Raw genomic sequence first — 25,723 nt, 5'->3', positions numbered from 1 at the left:
GGTTTTCTCTTACGCGCGGGCGCCGCCGCCGCCGATGCTCCGGAGCAAGCCGTTTCAGGTTTTCGTTGCGCTGCGGCGGCTGCGATCGGTGGAATGCACGAGTAGTCTTTTCTTGTCGCATTTTGCATGAGCTTGCTCGTTTGTGTGGTATCTCGCCGCTGACGTCTCATCGACTGTGCCGAGAAAGAGGACGATCCGTTGCCTCCTCCGAGCGCATGTGAAGCAGCATCGGGACTCGATCTGGCTGCGCGCTATTTCTCCACCGATGAGAATTCGGATGCTGCGCTGGAGATGTTGGGAAAGTTGCAGACAATGCTTCTCTAGTCGCGGCGAAGAAAGCGCAAACAAATGCAAATCACCGATTATTTTTCATGTTGATATGCTTCGATCATTATTCTTTTGTTAATAAACATGTTTTTGAAGCATAAATAGTGTCATATTTCATCATTAAGCCTGACGCTCACGTGGGTACATTTATCATTAGTTCCAGGCGCATAAATTGATTGGATATCTTTATTTCCTTTGGTGTTTGGACTCGCATGATTTTAATACCCGCAATCGCCGACCTCAAAGAGTACTAGTGCGTATTCCTCGATGACGATCCCAGATATGGCTATTTTGGCTTCGGCCCTAGCAGCCAAATGCAATGGCCATCTTTTTTTTTTTTTTGCCGCCCGCTCGTTAATTCAAACTCCGCTTAATTCGAACAATTTTTCAGTCCCCCACGAGTTCGAATTAACGAGCTTTTACTGTATTCAGAGATCAAATTCAAAGGAGGGTTTCCCTATTCAAACGCATGCTACTCTGCCTGGACCTAGAGCAATTTGAATTAGCCGTCAATTCAAATGAAGCAATTTCGAATTACCAGGATTTTAGTGTGTATTCATGCTCCCCAAATAGTATGCAAGAGGCATCCCTAGAAAGGGTGTAACACTTTATAATACCGTATTTACTCGCATAATGATCGTACTCATGTAATGATTGCACCCCTAAATTTTGTCATCAAAATTCTTTTTTTTTTCCCCACATAATGATCGCACCCTGAACTTGCTAAAGCGATATGTTGTGTGCCATGTCTAGCTGATGATGATCGTGTTTACCATCTGTCAAATGTTATGCGAACAACTCTTCAAGAGTTACCAAGCGGTCTACATGCACCAAACAGATTCTTAAGCAGATGCCCCATTTCATTCTTTTCATCACTTTCCGCAGTTTCAAGAAAAAAAAATCTACAACCAAACTTGCCTTGGCTTTATTATCTGTAGGCTTTATAATGGTTGTGGTCAACAACAACAACAAAAAAAGGCCTTTCAATTTCTCTCGTCTGCACTCGTGGGCACGCAACAAATCGTGAGCGGAAATGACAGTAGCCACGTCTACAATGATATGTTAGAAGTGTACCCTATTCATACACTGGTGCATTTAGCACAGCTAAGATATTCACCCACCCTTAGCAGAAACGTGATGTATTAGGATTGTAGTGAAGATAAATGCCACAGTTTTTGCAGCATGCTCGCCATGTGTTTCTGTCACTGGCAACTGAACGCACCCATCTCTGTTTATGGGACATAAACAGAGATGGGTGTACACGGCTACGTTATTGTCACAAACTTGCTGATATTAACAATATTATTCATTACTGATACAGAAGAATGGCGCATTCGGCTTGCTTCATCGGCCGCCATTTTTGTTCTGATGTCCCGCACTGTTACAGCGGCAGCTGCCTGTTTCTTGACTTGTCATCCCGCAGCAAATGCGGGACGAAAAAAGTTTTTCGGGTGTGCGGAAAACTTACTCTGCACAATGATTGCACCCCTGAATTTGCGTAACTTTCTTTTTAAAGTGTGATCATTATGCGAGTAAATACAGTAATAGGCAATAGTAGGCCTTTAATTTATTGTTCCAGTGAAAAGTAGGGAGCATTCACAAGGTTCTCGTAGTTGGAGGGAATGAAACTTTGATGAAATTATGACAACATTAATCCGACAGGAAGGAGGCACTCGTATTGCTAAGAGAAACGCATGAGTAGACACAGACACTGAGAATGGCTGAAAATTGAATGCGATACTCTGGACATTTCAGCACAGACACTACTGATACCAAGACATATCATATTAGCATCATTACTCATCAAACTGGCACACTCTTTTAGAAATTCTCACAGCCAAGTGTGATATTAGTATTGGATCTGTATATTTCCTCATAAACAAATTAAATTATCAAGTTTTACATGCAAAAACCACGATCTGATTATGAGGCACACCGTTGTGATTAATTTGTACCATCTGGGGTTCTTTAGTGTGCACCTAAATCTAAGCATAGGACTGTTTTCGCATTTATTTCTTTGCCACTGCAGTCCTTGCTCACTATAAAACTATGCTCAAGGCAAGTTTCGAGAGTTCTGTAGGATGCACAAATGACTGTTATGTACTGGCATTCAGATCTTACACGAGAAAAAGTTGTTCAGTGGTTAACTATCTTTAGTACAGTTAGACCTCAATATAACAAAGTCAGTAAAATAATCAATTTGCTTTGTTATATTGAAATTTCTTAATACTGAAATTTGACCTTTTACGTAGATAACTAAATGCCGATGAATTTTTCTTACACGCAAGGGACCATGAAATTTTTTGAATGATTGGAAATCGCAAAAAGCAAACTTGCATGAGAAAAAAATATATAATTTTCCTGAATTTGAGAGTTGGTGACGAAAGATATGGTTTCATTTCATGTCAACAGTGTCTTCACACTGGCAGTATGAAGCGAAACCAGCCACGCTTTTGTGTCCACTCCACAGCTGCAGCTGATAGTGTTGTCCGCAGTGGGACGACCCTATCATGAAAAGCGCAGGCAGTGGGGAACGAATGCTTCGTCTGCCTCTCACTTCAACGCATCTCCGAAACTCGAGATTATGCCACCTCCAGCACCAAGCATGCGGGAAGACAGCACACATGATGTCATGCCACCTCGGCATGTCCACTCTTTACACACATGGCAGATTACCTCCAAAACAGGGCGGGCAGGCTGCACATGCACTCAAAACGTGATAACAGCCATGTGCAGCCACGGCAGCACTAGAAAAAGGAGACATGCGTTAAATTGCCCACCTATGCCTCCCCCCCCCTCCCCTCACGCGCACTTGGTCGTGTCGCCACAAGCTTGCTTCCCTCCCTTCCTTTCCCACTGCTCATGTGGGAAGACTGCACTCATCAAGCCATCATATTTCTCAGCTCACTCTCACACACTTTCACTTGCACCCAAAGCATGCAGCACATGGAGCGCAAGAGGATCCTACCGCCCTTGGACTTCGTATGGAACATATTTGGCAGCCGCTCTTCGTCGTGCGGCATGCAATTTCAGAGGTGCATTTGCAAGCAGTTGCTTGTAATTCAACCATTTAAACATCTGCGTGCATGGAAGTTTCCTTTTATTGCCTTGGTTTTCCTTCGCAGCTATATAGTGATATTTCGTTACATTTAAATTGTGTATAAACACATCTTGTTATACAGTCAAATCTCGATAATTTGAACTTGAAGGGGTCTGAAAATTCATCTGAATTAAAGGAAGAACTTCGAAGTAATAGTGCACCATAGCACGATGCGCAAACGGTGCGAGTCATGAGACGTCGCAACGCGGAAGCACACTGAGCGAAGACCACGAAACTGCCCACGCCGGCCAACACTTGTGTCCTGATAACGGCAGAAAACAAAAGTTCAAGGATCTGGCAAAGCTGGCACCAGGCCAGCTGGGCTTGCAGCACTGGCGCAGAGACGGGCGCCTGTGGAGATTGTCGAAGGTGAGGGGCGAGAAGAGCGTAGTTGCGAGAAAGGGTGGGAGGGAAGCGGATTTGTTTTCCCACTCGATTGCTGGATGGCGCTAATTACCTCTGCCACTGAAGCAGCAGAGTTGCCGCAGCTGGGCTGGGCTTCCGCTGCTTCCCTCTGCATGCTTGCATGTTTATTCCTTTGTCTGCTGACAGATCGGTGTTGTGTTTACGTTCTTCGTTCTGCATTCTTAACGTGAGTCATGTCTTATTAAAATGATGAAGTTGCCACTGATCATAACCATGTTGCTGTGCAACCTTTTGTTGCAACATCGCCGCATTCCAAAGACAAGGAGAACGGTGTACTGAGTGTAGCCTTCGCATCTTTGTATTTAGGGTCTGTCTTGTATTACAGAATCGGATATGGTGCACTGTCATATGAAACAACCTTTCCATCTGGGCGTCTCGGTTTAGGCACGTAAATGTAAAAGAAAAAAAATGCGGACGAGACCAATGAAGCCAACCAAAACAAGCGTAAGCAAGAGCTGACGTGAGCAGATAATAGCGCAAAACAAGCAGTCCGGCTGTACCAGACAAATAGAGCGGTCGGGCAGGTCCACATGATACCAGTTTCCTGCGCGTATGTCACTGTAGGGGTCACTCTTATTAGTCTCCTCTGCTCGCGGCTCACTTAGCGCCACAGCAAGGCACGAAAATTTTACCCAGGACATATCCCTTTCGCGGCACGCGCTGTCTGCTAGTCTGGTAGGGGCATTACGGCACGACACAGAAACGGTGACCTTGCCTTTTGAGAGAGAGTGAAATTTCCACCACTTTCTTTTTTTTTTTCTCCACATGCGGCATTTAGGGGTCTCTCCTAAGCCTTTCGTCTATGGCAGAGTCAGAACAATGCTGGTCAGAGGAGCCATCGCGTGAGTAGGCGTGCTGCTCAGAGCATTACCGGGAATTTTCACCCACTGGAATACACACAACTTTGACAGGACCCCGGCGTCAGTTAGAATAAACCAGAAGTTTGAATCAAGCGTGTTTGAATTAACGAGATTGGACTGTAGTGAGGTTTTAAATACATGGTGTTCTATGGACAAGAGGTTATAAAATGCTCAATCCTTCATTATATTCAGAATTTCATTATACTAAAGTTTTTTGTATCGAGGTTTAACTGCACAATCATCTAAAACATTCCATTTCAACATTGTTAACGGAATGAATGTATCGTTAACAAATTTATGTCAAGAAAGTGCACAAGGTGCTCAAATATTCCTAAATAGCCAGCTGAAGATGAAAAACTAGATAATAATCTGATCACAATATGGAAAGCTTTGAATTTAAATGCCCATAATTTATGCTGATTCGTTTAAAGATAGTAAACTATAACAAGACCATTGTAAAATTCACCAATCGAAATATTTCTGAAAAAGCTCCTGGTCAATCGAATTTTTGTTTGCCTTGCTCATTTTGATCAATCTCATTCCAGTCATTTGACTCTTTCAACAAGACTTGGTTCGATCAATGAAACCTTGTCTGCATTATAGTTTACATGGTGCCTATGGCACTTCTAGTATAAGGAGCCAAGTGATAACGAGTGCACCATTTTCCCATTAAAAGGGAGTACCAGGAGGAGTCAATTTATAAATTCATGCAAAACTCACTTTCTTCACAGATGTCTGGAGTAGCATTGCTCACATCTTGCAGGAAACTGCAGAAGTAAAAATAATGATAATGGATGCTAAAATAAGAGACACCAGTTTAGCACAGCAAGGACAGCGAATCACAAGGCACATTTTAATTTCTAAATGAAAGGCAAACATAAACACAAATTTACCATGCCTTCATGGCAATTAGAAAGCCCTGTCTTGTTTCGATAAAAGTTATTACAGACAGCAACTTTTCATTTTTTTCCACCTCAGTATGAATACGCAATGTATGAAAGATAGGCGATAACAATGTCCTTGTGTGATAAATATGACGTTGTACATGACGTGTTTTCGTTACGCTACAGCGGTTTGCGCAGTCTTGCAGCTAACATGGCTAGGTCCTGGAGTAGTGGTTAATTTAATTAACTCTTTCGTTAGGCAAAGAAATGGCCGGTATCTATAGGTCTCATAAAAAAATTTTTTGACACTACAAATAATATCACAGCACACATTGCAGCATAGCAAATTGTACTTAAAAGAAATACTCTTTCCAAAAGCATATGTTGCAAAGCAAGAAATTTAGTAACATATAAAAATTTAAGAAAGCACCATTTTTGTGGGTACTTGATAAAATTATATATACAAGAACATCACTATCAAAGGAAATTCAGAATATAAATTTCAAAGATAAATACCATGAAATAATTTCTGAGAATATAAATGCTCTGTGCACTGCCATTCTTTGGATACAAAAAAGAAACAAAGACCAGGATGCACTTCATCGCTCGTGCCATCCGGTGAAGCACTTCTTGTTGTTGTTGTTGCTTTCTTTTCCCTCTCTCTCTCTTTTTTTTAAGCGTAGCACTCTGCACTTTTCGCACAAAAAAAAAATTTTTAACTTTGCAGTTTTTGTATAACACACTTAGCAGTTTTGCCTTTTCGGCATCTTCTAAGGAAGGTCTAACGAGAACTTCAATGAACTTCACCAGTTCGCCTGGAGTCACCTCTTTCCAAGACCAATCTCTCTCAGCGTTGCTGGGAAACTCCAGAATATGCATCCAAGCATTGTTTGTATTTTTCCAGATGGTCTTTATCACCTCTGCAGCGAGAAGAGCAGAAAGAAAGTCCACACCATTGTAAACTGTTTTGCACTACTCTGTAGTGCTGGGCCAAGATGTGCTCCAGCTGGCCTTGTTGGCATGAACTGAATTTTCTTTGCTGCCAAGCGAAGTACGCACCCTGCTGATAATCAGTACAGCCTTGAGGTCTTGCACAAAGATCGGGGGATAAGCACACAAGGAAGGAGACCATTCAACTGTACACGAAACTCGCCGGTAAACAGCTGCAGATGTCCCAGGCTGACTCAAAACATTGTCGCTGTGAGAGCTTGAATCTGGTTTGCTGCCATCTTCAGGTTCTTAGGTCGAGTCCTCATCACTAAATTCAGGCCCGGGTGCACCTTATTTCCGAGCAGGGTGCTTTTCTCACGATGAAGTTGCATGGGATACCGCCGCCATGGGAGCAACTTCTGATAAATGTGTAGTAGCACCGGCAGCACTCCTCGTTGGGATTTAACAAGAGAAGCGAAACTGAAGCTCTTGGAAACTGGCTGAACATGTCAGGTCCACATGTTGTACATGCGACAGACCTTCAGAAATGCTCTTTGGTGGAATAAAACTATTCGGGCTCTAAAGCAAACTTCACTAGCGAACAGCTGGCATCATTTCCAGGTAATTATCCCCTCTAAGCAATGTAAGATGGAAAAGCCCACGACATAATTTGATTTTTCACTTTCTGGGAGCCTTTTAACCACAAAAAATTTATGTTAGTGTGGCATAATCCTGAGCGGCGTGCTTCTTTCTTGAGTGCGGCAGGGGTAACAGCCATGCCCCTTTTCGCTACAACACACACACATTAGTTCATGAAAAGGTCTGTCAGAAATCACGTCATTAGAGCTGGAAAAATTAAACTCATTTTAGAAGTGCAAAGCCTGGACTAACCACTGGGTGGTGCTAAGTGCACGAGAAACCACTTCAACATGCTGAAATCTGCAATTTATAGCATCAATCACTAGTGATCGAACTGAATAGATGTGGTAACAAAAGAGTTACCATATCCATATCGCGTGTGACAGGGGAAAGAAAAAACATACCCGAGGGCGCATTCGATAACGAAAATTTATTGGTAGCTGGCATGGTCACTGGACTACTCGTATTCACTTGTGCCATTGTCCTCACTAGTTCTGCCATCGTCATCGCTGCTACGGTCCCACAGTGCATCGACATCCAGCGAAATTCTACACTTGGCAAACGGCCGCACCACGACGTCTTGTGGAACAGCAGCCCACGCCAAATGCACCCAACTACACACAGCCGTTAGGGAGGCTCCTTTGACAGGTCCGGTTGGCGTAAGTTCGCGGTCTTCTGCTACCAGCCACTCATACTCATGGTGGAGCAGGTCCTTAAAAGGCGAAGGTCCGGGCTTGTTTCATGACCACGTCGCATTTCCACTGGCAGGGACAAATCAGATTTCAGCGACGTACGCCGCAAGCTTGCAAGCGTTCCGATTTTGGCCCGTGGGAAATTCTTCGCTTGCCGTCACAGGGTGAAAATTTTGCTTCGCTACAGTCACCACTCTCGCACCACCCATTCAGAAACATCGAACTTGCGGCCCACTGTGCAGCGGTTTGTTTCTTCAGCGTAAAGGACGGCAGCCCTCTTGAACGCTGCTGTGAATGAGCGCCATATGTTAAGTGGGCCTGGAGCCCTCATGACGACGAGGAAGCATGGAAGCAGCACCACAGGTTGCACATTGCCGGCAGTCGAGTCGAATGTGTTACAGGGAAAGAGAAACTATCGATACACCCTGCAAGCGTCGCCGTTCTGGGAGTGCCGCTGCAAATGGAACAGCGGCACTTCCATCAACTATCGACACCCCCCCATAAGTGTTGTGTGCACTGTAAAACTCTGAAAACTGTTGAAAAACCCTTCCGTAAAGCGAACAAATGTGCAGGATAGCGAAAACTATAGGTAGGGCCATAGACCAAACATAAAATTGTAACTACGTTGTAGCTCCCCTGATATCTTGTTGGTCTCGCTTTTTTTGGCGGTGCCATGTTTTGGTTTCGATTGTAAGTCAACTCCCCCATTTCAGATTTTCAAATTTTAAAAAATGGGTCGACTTACAATCGTGTAGATACGGTACATCTGACACAGTAAACTTCAGACCACCTATCTCGATTCGTAGTTTCATACTAGGACCGTGAAAACTCAGTTTTGTTTAGTTTTGACGCTTCTGTGTTTTGAAATCTTCTGTGAGTAGTTGCACAAAGCAACGAGTGCATGCAAATGCAAGCGTCATCTGAGCCTAGCATTGTTTTTTGTGAAGGAATGCCTGCTCACAGCTCACCCTGTCACGTAGGAGCGGCACTCATGGTGGTCCCTGTCCCAGCCACAATAGGGATCCCGAACGCAGCGCAGGCAGCTCAGATGTCGGCCACGACACAGGTCCAGACGCACCTGCCGGACACCATCGTCCGAACCCAGGTACACTGACTTGTGCTGCATAGAAGGGCGCCACATAATGAGAATGTAACTGTGGGTATGTTTTATTTACCCAACCAACCTCATGTATGCATTTAAATCTATCTGCTCCTGCTCAGTGGATGCTTAACCATGTTATTCTGGTGCACACAATAGAGCTTCAGTTCCATGAGTTTTATACGCAACAAACATATTATGTTTCTTACGCATGTCAGCTGCCTTCCCACCCCATGCGAGACAATTTGCAATCTTAGGTACTTTTATAGCAGGCACCAAAGCAATAATCGCAGAATTCCCTGCATATCTTTGTCGTTATTTGCCCACTTGCCTCACGATTATTCAGGCAGCAGTGTATGTCTGCACTCGTGAGTTTCCAGTGACTAAAACTATTTTGTGTACATACGTGCTATGTTCGTATGCACACTGTCAATTATTTCCCCCGTAAGGGTCTAAAAGCATTACATAAGGGAGGACATGCAGACATGTAAACACCAGATAATTACAAAACAACAAAGTTACAACAGTTACAACAGTTATGACAGCAGTTACTTAACACAAAGATAGCATTTTGTGCCGTCTTATAAAGCAAAACAGTTGGAATCACTGCTTGCCCAGTTAGTTCCAACAAAAGGGGTGAGCCACAACTGCATGTGCACTCGACCACTAAAGGAGCCCATGGTATATCGCCAACTACCAACACAAAACACCATGCAACTGCTGCAGAGTGGAAAGTTGCGACAGCAGTACATTTACTACAAGTGTTACCGTACATGGTCACACAAACCGATTATATATAAACTGTACTGTAGCTGCTCATCTGTGATCACCCCTTATAAGCTGGAACTGAGGCTCTGTGCACACTATGCAAAGATAAGGTTTCAGCATACAGGCCTTGCCAAGGTTAGTTGATGCCGATTAATACGTTCCCTGAAACTGGCCATTCTTACAACAGTAAGCATATCCCTTTTCGCCGGGTGTTGAGTGACAATTCACTATGACACAATTTACACATCAGTGAAAATGTGGTTTAGAATGTTCTGTTACCATGCTGCAAGGAGGCGAGCTCCAGTGCCAGCATCAACAAACTCTCCCTTTGCCTCGACTAGCGTCAACAAGGCGACATTGCTCCTCTGCCAGAGCCGAGGGACTGCGTCACATTCAAGCCACGAGCCACACCCCTTTATTTTTTCTTCTCTTAATCTTTAGCAACGCAGTGCACTTCCAGTGGTGGTCTTGAGCACCCTGCATCAGATGATTTAATGAATTCACGTGCCATAACTGGTGATGTTTAACGCAGTGTGACTTAGGCGTTTATGTGTGTCAGCTTGGTTCTTCGGCAGGAAGCGGAGCTCCTTCGAAAAAAAGGGCACATGCGCTTTTGTTGAAATTTAAACTGTTCTCATGCCACGGAGCTGTCTGATGCTTTACAAGCTTAATCGTCAGCGTGTGATCTACGCAACATGCTTGTCTGTTTACAATGCCCAAATGTAGTGAGGGGCCCATTAATGCACTAACTTCAGTTGATGACCTTTGCCTCCTCTAATGGCTCAACCATTGTGGTGGATCAGTACCTATGGTACAGCATACACTGCTTATAACTAGGGGTGTGCCAATACCAAACAGCAGATTTCGAATGAAATCAAGAAAAGAAAGCTGAGTATTGGACATGATAAAATTTTTCACAAAATTCTAACGCTACAAATTTTGGGCAAGAAAATATGGTGTTGCATATGCTTGCGAGTCTACTAGCATTGCATAACAAAAATGTTGCAAGTTATCAGTAAGTAAGGTAAATAGAAATCAAGATATACAGTATGCTCTACTCTTATTAAAGTGAACACCAAATTGGTATGGCAGCATTGATTACAGCTCATTCCTAGTATATAAAGGTCTGGAAATTACTTTTTTATCAATAGAATTTGAATAGAATCAAGCTGCTTTTTCCCTCTGAAACTAATTAATTTGTGACATTCCATCGTACTGAATACTGACGAGGTTCTCAGTTTAATAGTTACTCCTGATTTGTAGCAACCTTTTATTTATTATATTAAAAGTTTTGACTTCCAGTATTTCTCCAAAACACAGAAGGGCCACCCCAACTTATCCTATCTGCAGGCCTATCTGCACGACAGACGAAAGGACCATGCATCACGACTCGAACACCGCTCTGCACGCAGCCGGCACCAACGGTAGAGAGGAGGCGCCTTTTCAATGTCAAGTTCGGCACGATTTGCCACCTGTCAAAGGTGGCAAATATAAGGCAGCAAATATAAGCACTGTGTCCTGTTGTTCACCTCCCTTTTGCCGTCTGTGTGCGCTGTTAACCTTTCAACCTGTCAAAGGTTCTGAAATCTGGGGAGTCATAGCAAGGTTGCGCGATGGTAGTGCGCCTTGCCTCCCCCCACCGCCCTTACATTCATCTCCCGTCCCTGCAAATGCATGCAACCGGAATATGGCATTTTCGTGCCCGCTGTGCAAAACTAAAGCTAGTTTTGTGACGGGTTCCTCGAAGCTACAAAAAGAGACCGATGTGTGTCTACGAACAGTGTCAGGAACGAGAGGCCGCAGTACAGCACATCGCAAAGATGATGGCCGTGAACAACTTTGTTGCCATCTCGTGCACTCACTTTCACTTCCAAGGTGGTTTGTCAGCTTTCCGAGTGTCACATGGCTGCTGCAAATAGATCTGCACTGATTCAGCACCAAACCGTATCTTCGGTTGCCGACGCCCGAGGAAGTAGCGTCAATTAGGCCTGATGGCCTCTGCAGTCTGGCCGATGTGGTAACGGGCTGTAAGCCTTCGTGGAATGCTTGACGCTAATATGTTCGTAAGTGTGGCTCATCATTGATCGGTCCCGAGATCACACATACAGGTGAGATTGACGTTTGTTGAAGCAATGTTAAGTTCGGCACCGTGTATCCAACACATCTGCGTGCTAATCGGCCCGATCTTCACATGCGCTTTGCACTATTGGAAATACGTGCTACTTTTGTTTTCGTTCGTTCTGTTCATGTTGCGTTATCATTTCGATCGGTCCTGTCGACTGGGGCGAACTTTGTACTGACAGAAGTCACCCCGGCAGATGCGGCGCCGTTCAGGCATCAAGCCGATGTAGGGGAACGCTCATGGTGACAAAGTCCTCTGCTGCGTTGGCCAGGGCGACCAGTCTGTGGCATGCTCGACGCTCCTTTTCCACCAAAAACGAAGTGAAACACTCGCTTGGGCAGCATCAAGCATGAGGACCTCCGTGACGCACAGCTTTAAAAGCAGCTTCAAAGCACATTAGCACACCATTTGCACATATTGGCAACCTTATTTTGGGCACTGGAACGTTTCTGAAGAAATTGAAAATAGCTCGAGTATCCATTATTCACAAAGGTGGTGATGAAAATTACATGAACTATAGGCCCAGTTCTGTTTTGCCAATTCTTTCAAAAATTATAGAATGAGTCATATATGGTGCGAATTGCAAACTTCTGTAGCTCAAAAAAAATAAATTTATAATAGAACATCAATATGGATTTCAGAAGAACAAGTGTACTGAAAATTCCGTATTATCTATTAAAGATCCAATTATTGAACATTTTGAGCAAGAACATCACACAATTGGAACATTTCTTGATTTTAAGAAAGCTTTTGATTCAACCAAGCATGAAATTCTTTTGTAAAAAGCTGAATGAATATGGAATAAGAGGTACTCCCCTTAATTTAATAAAGTGTTACCTTATTAATCGGTTTCAGTATACAGATATGCAGCACCCGAAGTCACAAATGGGCAAGATAAGATACGGTGTCCCACAGGGGTCTATACTTGAGCCACTTCTTTCTTATTTTATATAAATGACATTGTAAACGTACCTCTAACACCAGCTTGTAGGCCAACCAGCTACGCATATCCGAAAACCAAAGCATGCGACTGGGATGTTCACACCCGTTTAAGTTTACGAACAATGAAAGGCTAATGTCCGAGGACCCGTGTCTTCACATGAAGCAGAGTAACACATTGAAAAGATTTTATAGAGGAAGGAAGACACCAACTAATTCTTGAAAACCTGCTTAATTATTTGAAATTTCCTGCAGTATCGTAAACTGCCTCATTAGATTTCTCGAACTGCTCTGCACCAGGTCGAAAACATGGAGACCGCGATCCAGGTTGCCACCATTGGAGCGTTGCATATGACCCCTGTGCCCTCATTTTCATTGTTGAAGTGGTTGCTCAACTTTCCAAATGCCATACAGTCACTGCAAAGTATGTATTTCATTGACTTGACACCAAACCGCAACTTTGGTTGCGAGCTACTGACAAGGCAGCCCTGTTCAGCCTAGCCGGCAGGGGTGCCAACAGCATGGCATTGCAGAAAGCTCACCATTGTACATGTTTGTACCTGTAGAAAATTAATTAAATGGAGATCCCGCCCCAAGGTTTAATTGCGGGCAGAAAACTTGAAGTTTGGGTATGGCGCAGATCAGCCGCAGCAGCTACTGCGAACGCTTAACTGACTTGTATCTGTGTGTACTGGTAAGAACAGTGAAGGCTCACGTTTGAACATAAAGCTTACAAGTTACGAACTGAATTTGTGGAACACAGCTTAAACTGACAGCATCACGGAGTCAAGGTCGCGTACATACTGCACTTCACAACGATGCGCATTGCAATGGCATACCTGCCAACCTGGCGAGATCAAAAAACGGGAGACCTTTATTTGCGCCAATGGGGGGGGTATTCACTGTTTCAAATTCCAATGAAACCGGGGGGAGGGGGGGTTTGTTCAAATTTTCAGGCATTGTTCAACAAGTTCTTTTGCAGGAACCTTGCAGAAGCAGACTCTGCTCCCTTCAAACAGTTGTCAGAGTAGCTTTGCTCAAAACATGGTCCAGACTGACAGCCCTTCACAAGCAGATGTTGTAGGGCTGCTCCGTGCTAAAAATCCTCTCGCACACTGCCTTGCTATGTGGTATCACGAGTAAATCGAGCATCACCTCAGCAACTCGGTGAAACATGTTTTCCATCAGTGTTTTTCATTTTCCAAACATAGACCACTGCACGTCCCACCTTTCTTCATTCAGAATGTCCTCTTGAAGACTGTACGCCTGTAGTGTGGCAAACTCAGCTTCGAGAGCATCTAAAGCGTGTTCGGCAGATTCATTGGTATCTCGGGGCAGCAGCTGAGGGAAACTCTGAATAAAGAAACGGACTCGAGAGCGATGCTTGAGAAATAAATTTCAGGTTGGACACCTCCGCATTCTTAAGAGTTGAGTTTCAGAGTTGCGTCCACATCCATAACACTTCACCTCGTCGCATTTCGGAAACATTTTCTGTAGAAGAGGCCCAACATGGTCGCTGACACTTAAGGGGTAGGTAGTGTTCGACAAGGAATCCGGTAACCAGGCAATCAACATGTATGACACTGGCATCACAGTTGTTCCGGAGAAATTTCACTATGTTGTCTTGCTGCTCAGCGATGCGAACATAGCTTTGATGCTTCGCTGTGGAAACATGCAGTTTCCAGTCGCCTTTGCCACCATGAGACACGCTGACATAGCATCCACACATTGTACAAAATGCAAAATGTTCGCCTTTTCTTAATGTCAAAAAGCATGGAAATTCAGAAGTATAAGGTCGCAGAAACTTCTGCAAATACCTTTTCTTGGGCTTTGATAGTGCCATCGCATCAAGCACACGAGGATTGTAACTTTGCACGGTGCACCGCACACACATGCCTAGCCAACACTAATCATAAACACATGCAGCAGCAACAAGATGCACCAAGGAGGAAGGCATGCATGAAAGAGCTACATTGGCTCTGGCTTTGGTCGGCTTACTAGGCACCGTATTCAGCTGCTTAGTCGATGATACCGATGGTGCTAGTGCGGCCGTTGTTGGTGATGCTGACGATTATGATGTGGCTGTAGATTCCGCGGTGCCAGTTTCACAAAAACCATTATTGCGTGTACAGAGACCACTTTTCTGGAGATATATAAGACATTGATCATACAATTGGAAAGTTCTGTAAAAAATCGGGAGTCTCCTGGGTGAATCGGGAGGGTTGGCAGGTATGCAATGGGCGAACATGAAACAATCTGCCTGCATTGCCAGAGTCATAAAAAACTGTATTTACTTTCTGCACACAAACTAAAGAACCAAAGAGCGAGAATCCGCAGACTTTCGGTACAGCACTGACCAGCAGCTAGAGCAAGGGCTTTTCCGTTGCTTAGGCAACCCACTTGCGCCAGCAACAAGCTGCAGCCACAGCTTTCTTTTTTCCGTTCATTGTTCACTTGCTCTGCGTCGTCTCCTCCTCTGTAAAGCCCTCAACGCTCTCCTTTCGGCTGGCGCACCTCGCTTTCTCACTTGTCTGTGGGACCTTCCAGCCGCAGCATTACAACCGGTATTTCGTCTCGCGCGGCTGCACTATAAGCAGTATGCGTATTCATGGAGTTTTATGGGAGGGTAAACAAGAGTTAGAAAAGACTGCGTTATAGGCAGTTCTGCAATATAAGCGGTTACATTATAAGTAGGAAAGAGTGAATATCAAAATTTTCAAATACAAAGACAGCTTCAAATATCAAATAATTATACACACATGCATTTATCAGCAGGTTTGGTTATTTCAACACGTTGGAACACCACAATTGCATTGTCAATGGTAAAAAATTTGACTAGTAAGCCGTTATACTAAAGGATTGTATATTTGACTCGTGTTAACTTGGAAAACTGAGTAATTCCCAGCAGCTCTCTGTTCTCGCCAACCTGTGTGTTATTATATAATATAGCATCAAATGCATGTAAAGTCTGAGGTATTCGATCCTGTGCTAGCTGTCACTCATCACATTTGCTGTCAAGCAATAAGCTTAGGATTGGGGCATCACTGCTGAGGATCGGCCCATTGGACCTGCATTCCCGCAAATTGCATTTTTATTGCAGTTGGATTCCTTGCACAGTCGCTCCCATCCTCTTTCGCTGCACTCTAAGTGCACGCTCACTTTGCATAAACCCGTGCCCTTTGCTGCTGCGAGGCTGGCTTTCCCGCATTGCTTGTCTGTCTAGTGGTTGTGCATGCTTTACAGGCAAAGTTTTGCCAGCAGCACAAAATCATACCCATATTCTTAGATTAGATAGAAACAAACACTAAGAACTGCGTTTTCTCCCATACAGCCATCAATATAACCTCGTTGTTTCGAATACTCGTATTAAACTGAATATTGGAACACTTTCGAATGCATAGTTTTTGAATGGAATACAGATATTAAAAAAATATTATATTCGATGGTATTCCAAATTTTCAAATATTTGCATGCGCCTTAACTATAAGTTATCAGAACTGCATTCCGCTGGTGTGCATGAAGTTGGAGGTTCGATGCCTGGCTGCAGCAGTTGCATTCTGATGAAGAGAGAATGCGACAATTCATGTGCACCAAGCTATGGGTGCAAGTAGGATTCAGCATTCTCGTTTCTTTTATATATTTACAAAATTTGCCACACATTTCTAGATTTTTACTTCCACAAGAAAATATGTTTCCTTACAGTGAATATATCTTTATAGATGAGGAACTTTCAACGACTTCTTCCGGTCGATAGTACCTTACGTCAAACTTACGACTTGCTTTCTTTTTTTCTGTGAATATCTGGTTTGCTAATTTTGTTGACCCTGAAATGCGCTGTATGAATGCACATTCTCCTCTTCAATGCTTCAATTGCATTAAATACACCAAACAACAAAGCTTTTTAGGAAGGGTGCAGTGCCTTAGGGCAAATAAACTTTGCGAGAATTTAAAGAATGCATTTGATATTTGAGCCCAAATAAAATGAGACTTCATTAATAACATTATGCAGGTACAAAGCTGCAATGAACACATATAGAAAAAAATTACAAGGTACAGATACGACCCCACATTACCACCATCGGCCTTGCCCTTTTAACCCAATGCAGTGAAAAGACCGCAAGCACCTCGACCAGGCCTCCTTCAACCCATTGGCACATTCTCCCCCCCCCCCTCCATACCAACCTTCCTGCTTCTCAACTTTGTCACAGCAATAGGCAAAACAGGCGCAAAATCAGAAAAGAGTGAAGATTTCTTGAATGGCAGATGACCTTGACTTCAACAACGCTTTTCGCATTATAGTGCATGTAGGCTTAAGGCTGCAAGTCAATTGCCATCTTATATCTCTGGAAAATATACTTTCATTGACCCTTTTTGGTTAAAATGGAATTTGTGAAAACAAATTGGTATACCTTTATTTTCTTTTTGGTTTGAACCAAATGCACTGAACCCTAGGTGTAAGTCAAGTAACCCCAAATGGACAAAATTAGCTTAGCATTTAATTACCATGTTTCTAATGGCCTTTGTGTTTCTTAGGCATGTCCATCAATCAATCAATAAATGAGCCTAACAGGCAAGATCATATCAGCCTCGTACTAACATTTTTCCATGCAGAACACACAGCCTGATTTTTCTCATTCCAAAAGGACTTTTTAAAAAATGCACCAAGCACATTCACCAGTCAATTTTCACATTTAGGCACAGCCTGTTCTACACAAAGCCCTTACCTCACTAGAGATGTCAATGGTGCGAACAGGCTCCCCTGGGCTTGCTTCAATTATGTCAACCAGGTTGGAGAAGGACTGTCCCGAGCGGTCTTTCCACTCCACTATCTTGTAGACCAAGCCATCACCTGCAGTCAAAAAAAAAAAAAGGATGCTTCATACTTCACCGCTTCCTGACCACTTTCATTTACAGCTACTGAGCTACAGGCTGAACAAATCTGTTGCAGGTTGTTTGCAAAGCCACATGTGCAGTGTCATGAGCATCACAAATCAAAAGGGATCATCCCATAATACCATAAACATTCTTAACTTGAATGCGCATAGTTACCTGTGTGTTGAAAACAACCCAAAGATGTCTTTTTCAGACATTCACAGGCCAGAGAATGCTTCGGCTTGTTAAGTCTGTTTCTTGAATGTTAAGCCTAGCACAACATATCTTGGTTGACCCATTACTATGCTTTGCAAGAAAAAGTAAATATTCAAGTTCATTATATGTAGGCCAGGCACAAACCCTATGCACAAAGCATCTTGTTCATGGTCCTTGTGCCCTGCTTGTGTAGCAAATTTGTGCATGTATAGTTTATCGTGCTGAACAAACTTGGCCAATCAAGTGCTCTAATGATGCCACCAGTCAGCTCAATATTTCACATGTGCCCGCAGGCAATTTACTGCAAAACAAGCAATTAACACAGCCAGTTCAGTAAGCTAAATAATGCATGGAAGAATAAGCGCAAACCTTAGACAGGACAGTGCTGCAGACAAGGGTCACTGTTCCATCTCAAGAGTGCACCTATTAGTCTACACAAGAATGAACCTTAAGTAAAGCAATGAAAGAGGCTAGTTGGTGCACATTCAGGATTACATTGTGCTGAGTTTTACACTGGCAAAAAGATGAAAAAGAAGGGAACAAGTACGCGGACAGACGAAGCGCAAACTACCAACTTTTTATTTTTGTTAGAGAACATGTGGGAGAACACTCCACCTCGCCTTTTGACACCTGCGTATTAATGTGTTCTCTAACAAAAATAAAGAGTTGGTAGTTTGCGCTTCATCCATATGGATCCCTGCTCCCTATTTCATCATCTTTCTTTTTGCCAGTGTAAAAGTGAGCGCAACGTAATTATGAAGAATGAACCAGCTATCCCAGCAACATATTCTAGCAAGCCAAATAAGCCCAATAATGCAGAAATTAAAGACAAGCCCATGGGAAACAGCCCCACAAGACGTTGTGCTAAAGTTCACTTGTAATCTCGGGGGTCATTCCCTCAAGACAGTTTTTCAAGAAAACCAATAAACGTTCCAGTTAATGATGCGTCAAATAATACACATGGATTCTGCTCCCTTGTCATTCAACACACACGCAAATACCTCTTTCATACATAGCGTTTCACCAGATCATAACTTTCAAACAATTTGGCTAATGCGCTGGCTAATGGAGAGGAAAGATTTATGTTGCAAAAGCAAGCTGCATGCGAAAGTAATCTATACATTGCATTTCAGCGCACAGGAAATTTGTGTTGGACAAAAAATTCAGAGTCCTTCCACTATGTGAAGATGGAAGACCAGCGAAGCTGTATTGCTCAATAGCTATATTAAGTTCTATACGGTGGTTATGCTATATTGATTGGATAAAGGCACAAGCACATAACTTCGTTGTTTGTTTCATCTTCTTTTTGTATATTCTTATTTTTTGTTCTTTTTATTTTTTATTTTTAAAATTATGTTTTCTTTTTCCTTTCTTTGCTGATTTTTTACCTCTTTATTACATATACACTGACCTTTCGACACGCATCATCATAGGATAGCGTTTGGGCAACAGCGTTCATCTCTCCGGTGCACTGTTTGTTTCATCCTTTGTTTGGTTTTTTTATTATTATTATTACCTTATGCATATACACTGACGCTGAGCCACGCATCATCATAATAAATTCAAGGGCACATTACAGGTCCCCGAGCCCACAGGGGTATAGGCCATTGTGCTTGGAGCCTTTCTGCACTATCACCAGGATCAGCCCACATGATGATTTGTTTTTGTCAATATCTCGGACACATTCCTTTCCAGACCATAGCCACAGAGAGCTTCACTGTAAAATGACAGGCAGTTACGAAGGCAACGCAGTCACTCACGTGTGCCGGCAAAGTAGACGAGGTAGTCAACGCCGTCCACATCCACCTTGTGCACAGCAAGCGAGAGGAATACGACATTCTCACGGTAGAAAACGGGCCTTCCGCCGGACTGCGGCACGGCCGAGTCCATGAGGGTGTGGGTGCGGAGGAAATTGAGCACGGCGTCGGGCAGCGTCTTGGTGCTGTTGACGCATCGGCCTGGGCGTGGCTCAGGTACCTGACTCGTCAGCACGGGCAGCCAGGCTGATGACGACGTCTTCTGCTCCTTGAACTTGCCCCCAAAGGCACCCTGAATGTCGCTCAACCGGAATGAACACACAGCCGAACCGTGTGGGCCGCCGTGACTGCACAAGAGATGTCACATGGTTTAGTGAAATTGTAGCTGTGAGCACACATCAAAAATCAGATCAAAAGGTCAACTGAAATACTGTTAGGTAGGCAGAGAAAGCAGGCAAAAGGAGATATGTTAACTAAGTAACTGAATCACGATGGACCAAGGAAAGCATGCAGACAGCACTCTTTGTCTTCTAGAGAAAAGGCAGCACATGCTTTGCCGTAATGCAAAAGCAGAAATCTGTATTTGTGCACGCATGTGTCTTTAAAGGTCAGAAGAAACCCCCAGGCCAAAGAAAGCAACACAAAACACACGGGAACATCATATTTTTCAATCATGATGGCTGAACACACAAAGTAGAAAAAACTTGCAACCTGAAAGAACGTAATTTTCATTATACTATCGGTTGCAGTGGCATTCAATGTGTGACCTTCAAACATGTACCATCCATTTAACACTGCATGGCACTTGTGAACTTTCTGAAGTTAGAGAAGAAAGTCTAGAAAAATTGATGGTGGTGATGTACTCCTCTACGTGCTCTATACTATTTAGGTATTACGCATCTTGTTAGCAACAGTGCGGAAGACCCAAGACATTTCTTTGCATTTTGATTGTCAAGAATCTACTTCTAGTGACTGCTGCAATAAAACTACAAAGGCTGTTTCTGCTTAACAGAAGAGAATTTAGTAAGCTGAATGTACACACATTCATCCACTCTATGTAAATGAATACTCACAGTGATGTTGTAAAGACAGCATAAACATTGCTGTCATCGTCAGGAAACTTGTAAACAGCCTCTGCGAAATAAATACCACAAATCAGCCTTGCATACATGCGCAGCCTTGCTGTTGCAGCTAACTTAGGGCTAACTACACAGTACAATGGTTAACAGCAAAGTTAAAATGAAATGAGTTGATGTTCCTTGCAATTTCCAAGAACTTACACAAGCCGCAAGGCACAACAGGCTGTTTTAATAAGACCCCAAAGCATGCTCAAATATTTTCTGCAGCACTGGAGACAGTAAAGCACCCTACCATGCCAGACTGCACAGCAAACATGTTTACCATTAGCATGTTTGCATGAAATACAACATTTAGTTCATTCAATTTAATCGACCTTCCTTTTGGCGTGAAGGCCACAACCGTCATTTTGGTAACGAGAGTCAGTTTTGTCACTATGCCCTTAAGAAACACACACAACTTTTCCTCATGCCTGCATTTATTTCAAGCCATGCCAATCCAGTACAACAGTCTATCACTGTTATGCTGAATTCAGCACAACCACAAGTAGGAACGAGCTCAGTTTCGTGAACAAATGCACGTTTCTAGTAAAGTTACACTCTCCCTAATGCAAGCACAATGCTTGCCAAAAGCATGCTAGTTAGACAGAGCGCCTATAAAAAAGCTTTATGATGTCCTTTGCGGTGATGCAACCAGTACAGTTGATGCCTCTGATTGCTGTGCGACAGCACACTCCAACAGACTAAACTACACATGAACCTTGTGATAATGAAACAGGATATAATGAATTAATGGATATAACAACATAAATACAATTCCCCTTAAAATCCCCATATAGATCCACGTATCTTAGACCTCGTTTTAACGAAATAAAATTGTTCTGCCAATGGACATACCAAACTAGATTTGTCTCCGAAACCAAAAATACCGACCGTTTCACACCTAGCATATTGCTTTCCATCGGGTTCCACACTTGTTTGGTGCAGCAGTTCAAGATACCTGTGTCAAATACTCTGCTGAGCAACACTGGTCCTTCTCACCACCACACGCATGGTGGCCGCGCACAAGCAGCACTTCTTTCTTATCTTATCGCACCTCTCTCTCACTGTGGTATGTAGCTGGTGAAGCCAAGCGCACCTTTCGAGATTGCAAATCTCGGAGGCCATGCCTAGTTGTGCCGCGGCACATATTGATGATGATGCTTGCGCGTGGCGTGCTTAAACCAGTGCCTCCACTTCTCTCTCTCACTGCAGCATGCTGTACTGATGCAGCTAGGTGTGACCTCCGAGATTGCGTGAAATTGGCATGAGCCCGCCAAGCCAAGGTGGTGTGCTCATACTGCGGGACTGCAGCATGATGACAAAGCGGCTGATCAGATAGTTTCACTTACAAGGGCACGAAACTGATGCTTTGCTATGACAGGTTACACCACGCTCTGACTGTGTATGTATACAATCCCTCATATAGTTCCTCAGAAGAACTGCTGTACACAAACACATCAAAAATACAGTGTCTTACTTCAGTAGGAAACAGGAAGGACAGAAGTAAACAGGCTGAAAAATGAAAGAAATTGCAAGCCTAGGTGAGAAAAATGGCCCAGACCTAGATATTACAATAGGAGAAGTTGACAGAGTAATGGATAAGTACTCACGAATTTCGTTGAAATAGAAAGGATATTCTCCAGGAAGTGAGCAGTTCAACCTTGCCTTAAGGAAGGTCGCCCAGTTGTGGGTTAAAATATTCTTACCGCCCGTGTCTTTCTGTAAAAGTGAAAGGTCAAATAAGGAAAAGGTCACTGGTTCGACAATTATATACAAGTAGAGTATCTAAAAGCTTTACCTTCAGGCATGCATACACACTTGGAAAATAGCAATGTCTGCAAATGTCACATAGTATGTGCATGCAACGTATTGCCGCACAATGTGTTTGCTTTCTTATCTTTCTTATTGCCACCAATGCATGGTCTCACCATTTTGTGTTTCAAGGTGCAAGTTGTCTGCGTCCTTGGCCTGCCATGCTTTGCGAGGGCTGTCAAGAGCTCTCTGCATCATGTATAGATGACACCTGGCAGAGGGCCACTTCTGCTTTGTCAATTACTAACTATGCTTGCTGCCAATGTTGCTGCATTAGCACTGCCCGATTTCTGGGCACAATTTTGCCAATAAACTGTTTACAGTTTACTCCTTTTCTCTGGCTGCCAGCTGGCCTGCCTGCTTCTTCACTGTCCCTATACTGTGACACTATCAAAACTCCCTCAAGTTTTATCATTTTATAACCACTAATGGCTTCAGCTATTCCTTAAGCACAACCATTATATTTCTCACAAATAAGTGAAAATTATCTAGCACAGGATATTCAAATTTTGGTGCTATGCCATTGTGGCCTTGAAATTAGCATATACAGTCAAATCTTGACACAACAAACATGAATATATAATGATTATTAAGGGTAACAAAATAAATACAGTAAATTCCGTTAATTCGACTCCGGTTAATTCAATATTTCAGCTAATTCAATTCCAGCCAGAGGCTCCGGCTGGTACTCACGCCATTGGGGCCCAAAGTTTCATTATTTCAATCTTAAACATGGCTTTCACCGGATAATTCAAACTGTACTAGTTAGTACGCATGTGGCTGGCCACAATGTTGACCCCAATAGCAACCCCATTATTGGCAGCGTCTGTCTCGGCGGAGCTTAGGGGCCAGTGAATCCATTGAACACGTCAGCTCCCATAAAAAACGCCCATTTTCGGCCTGCCCTAGGAAGACATTGACTATGGTATTTACCAGTTTCTAACACGTGCCTATTTGTTTTTGAGAAAATTGGGCCGAAAATTGCCTGTGCTGTGCAATCAGACACGATACCAAAACCACCTTCGCAGCGCTTGCATTCTTTACCGCATAACACAAATGTATTGCAGAGAAACTGACTTTTAAGACCAGCCACCATTGTGCAACTGATATTGGATCCTTGCTCATTCTCCTTGCTAAAGAATCTAGTGTGCATTAGATTTATACTTTATTTAGAAGCTTTAATGTCATTTCTGCATTAGTGTTCTCCTTTAGACACATAGTAAGCAGGTGCAAGCTTGATTTAAGGTCATGTTAGTTTTAATTAGTAAAACATGTTGGGCTAGTTAGTGCATTGCATTAAGAAAAAAAATAGCCAAAAATGACGCGCACAGGAAATATACAAGAAGACAGGAAAGAAATGTTAGAATTGGGAAAATACTACTAAATGCAACAGCGATGTGTTTTGGCATTGTTTATGCATTTTGTTTAATTCAATCTGTCAGTTAATTTGGTCAATTTAATCTGCCAGTTAATTTGGTCAATTTCATCGATCCCGTCATGGTTGAAGTAACGGAAGTTTACTATATGAAATTTGGTTGGTTATGCTATATTTCAATGGAGTATTCTGCCGTTACAACGAAATCGAAGATGTGAGATCTGACATGGTGTTGGTAATAGCAAAGCAAATTTTTTTTCACACGGGCCTCAAGATATATATTCTAGTAGCAAAAATGGCAAATATAGTTGCCAACTGATTTTTCAGGCGACTGATCCTTTCAGACCTGCATGTTTCCTGCGGCATCGCCCCTGTCACCTTCGCAAAATGGCACTAACCAAAATTACGGACAACGCACAATGCTGCAAGCTTGGCGGCTTTGAATAAAGTTGCCGACAGGTTGACTGGCATGAAATCGCAACTTCTGTTGTCAACTCCCAACAAAGTGGCACTCGTTAGGCCTAGCAGCCTAAGGAGTGCAGCTGGCAGAGTGGCTGTGATAAGCTGTCGCAGGAAGCTTGCCAGAAACATGTTCACACTCATGGACCTTATTGGTGATAAAGCAGGAGATCAGATGCACGGGCTAGACTGACGGCTGTTGTAGCATGTTGTGGATCCATGTACGATCCCCTTCATGCCTGAAAGGTCTGTCTGCGGCATGCACGTTTGGGCCTGCGGCTTGGCTTAGTTAGACCGCAGTCGGGAAGCCAACTTGATGATCCCGCTTGATAATATTGCTCGCACGGTTTCGTATTCATGGCAGTACAGGGTATGCGTGTGCAACTTATTAGCCCCGTTTACATGAATGCGACAGTGGCGCATCGCATTTCCAAGCGCATTTGGGAAAGGCGATGCGACGCCGTTTACATGTAGCGCCTTAACTCTCGCGAGAACGTAGCGCCACATGGTGTCGTATAAGGGAAGTGCAACCGACTTCCGGTGTAACTGGTTTCCGGTAGTAGGTCGAGTGCACGTTGGTGGTTGAGTGCCGAGAAATAGACAGTTTTAGTTAAGCGTACGCAACTTATAGCGTACGCTATACGCTATAGTGTAACGGACGCAAAGCCGCGCACGTGTTTTGCAGCTTTAGTAGGCCAGCGAGATTTTCGGATCTCAGAAGCCATATGCCGTCGTTGCGGCTATTTTCTGACTCTAGCGATAGGTAGCGCTGACATCTCGAATGTTTCTTTCGTTAGGCTTCGACTCGTTCGAAACGAGAAGCGATCTCGAAAACACCACAAGGGTATCTACAATACTCTGTCGTCGAAGCGGCCTGAGACTAAGCGAAAGCCGTTTACACAAATATTTGCTGCGAACAAAGTGCATTTTACAAAAGCAACGCCAAATTCAATTCGAAGCGGGCAGCCGGGACCGCCGCCATGTTGATGGCTAATTCCTTCCCATCATTCCTAATGCGACGATCCTGCGTTTACATGCTCCGCGAGAGTCGACTCGCGCCCGTAAATCTACCCTCGCCTGGCGCATTAATGCGATGCGCCTTCCTAGCGCATTACTGCTGTTTACATGAATGTGATGCGCTAGAAATGGGATGCGATGCGACACTGTCGCATTCATGTAAACGCGGCTATTGTTGCTCCCGTGCCTGTATCGGTACGGCAAGCTGTCGATGGATCATCAAAATCCACAATAAATCCTTTGCTAGGCCATTGGAGGCATCCCGCTTGCATTTCTTTCACATAGGCCTATAGCAATGTCTCTTTTCACTA

The 25,723-nt window shown here is 43.5% G+C and overlaps 1 protein-coding gene across 2 annotated transcripts in view; it reads right to left on the bottom strand.

Annotated features, from left to right (window-relative positions):
* Sema2a (Semaphorin 2a) overlaps positions 1-25,723 on the bottom strand; it is a 98,851-nt gene that overhangs the window by 16,358 nt on the left and 56,770 nt on the right. For both annotated transcript variants that reach the window (XM_075680186.1, XM_075680185.1), the window contains 6 exons: positions 22,360-22,468; positions 20,705-20,765; positions 19,635-19,978; positions 17,511-17,635; positions 8,827-8,978; positions 5,434-5,480 (listed from right to left, as the gene is read on the bottom strand). In XM_075680186.1, the coding sequence (XP_075536301.1) occupies positions 5,434-5,480; positions 8,827-8,978; positions 17,511-17,635; positions 19,635-19,978; positions 20,705-20,765; positions 22,360-22,468 (838 nt within the window). The remainder of the gene's footprint in view (positions 1-5,433; positions 5,481-8,826; positions 8,979-17,510; positions 17,636-19,634; positions 19,979-20,704; positions 20,766-22,359; positions 22,469-25,723) is intronic.

Source organism: Dermacentor variabilis, chromosome 2, assembly GCF_050947875.1.
Source record: "Dermacentor variabilis isolate Ectoservices chromosome 2, ASM5094787v1, whole genome shotgun sequence".
Taxonomy (NCBI): Eukaryota; Metazoa; Arthropoda; class Arachnida; order Ixodida; family Ixodidae; genus Dermacentor; species Dermacentor variabilis.
The sequence above is the reverse complement of the archived record's forward strand: the minus strand, read 5'-3'. Positions and strand labels throughout refer to the sequence as shown.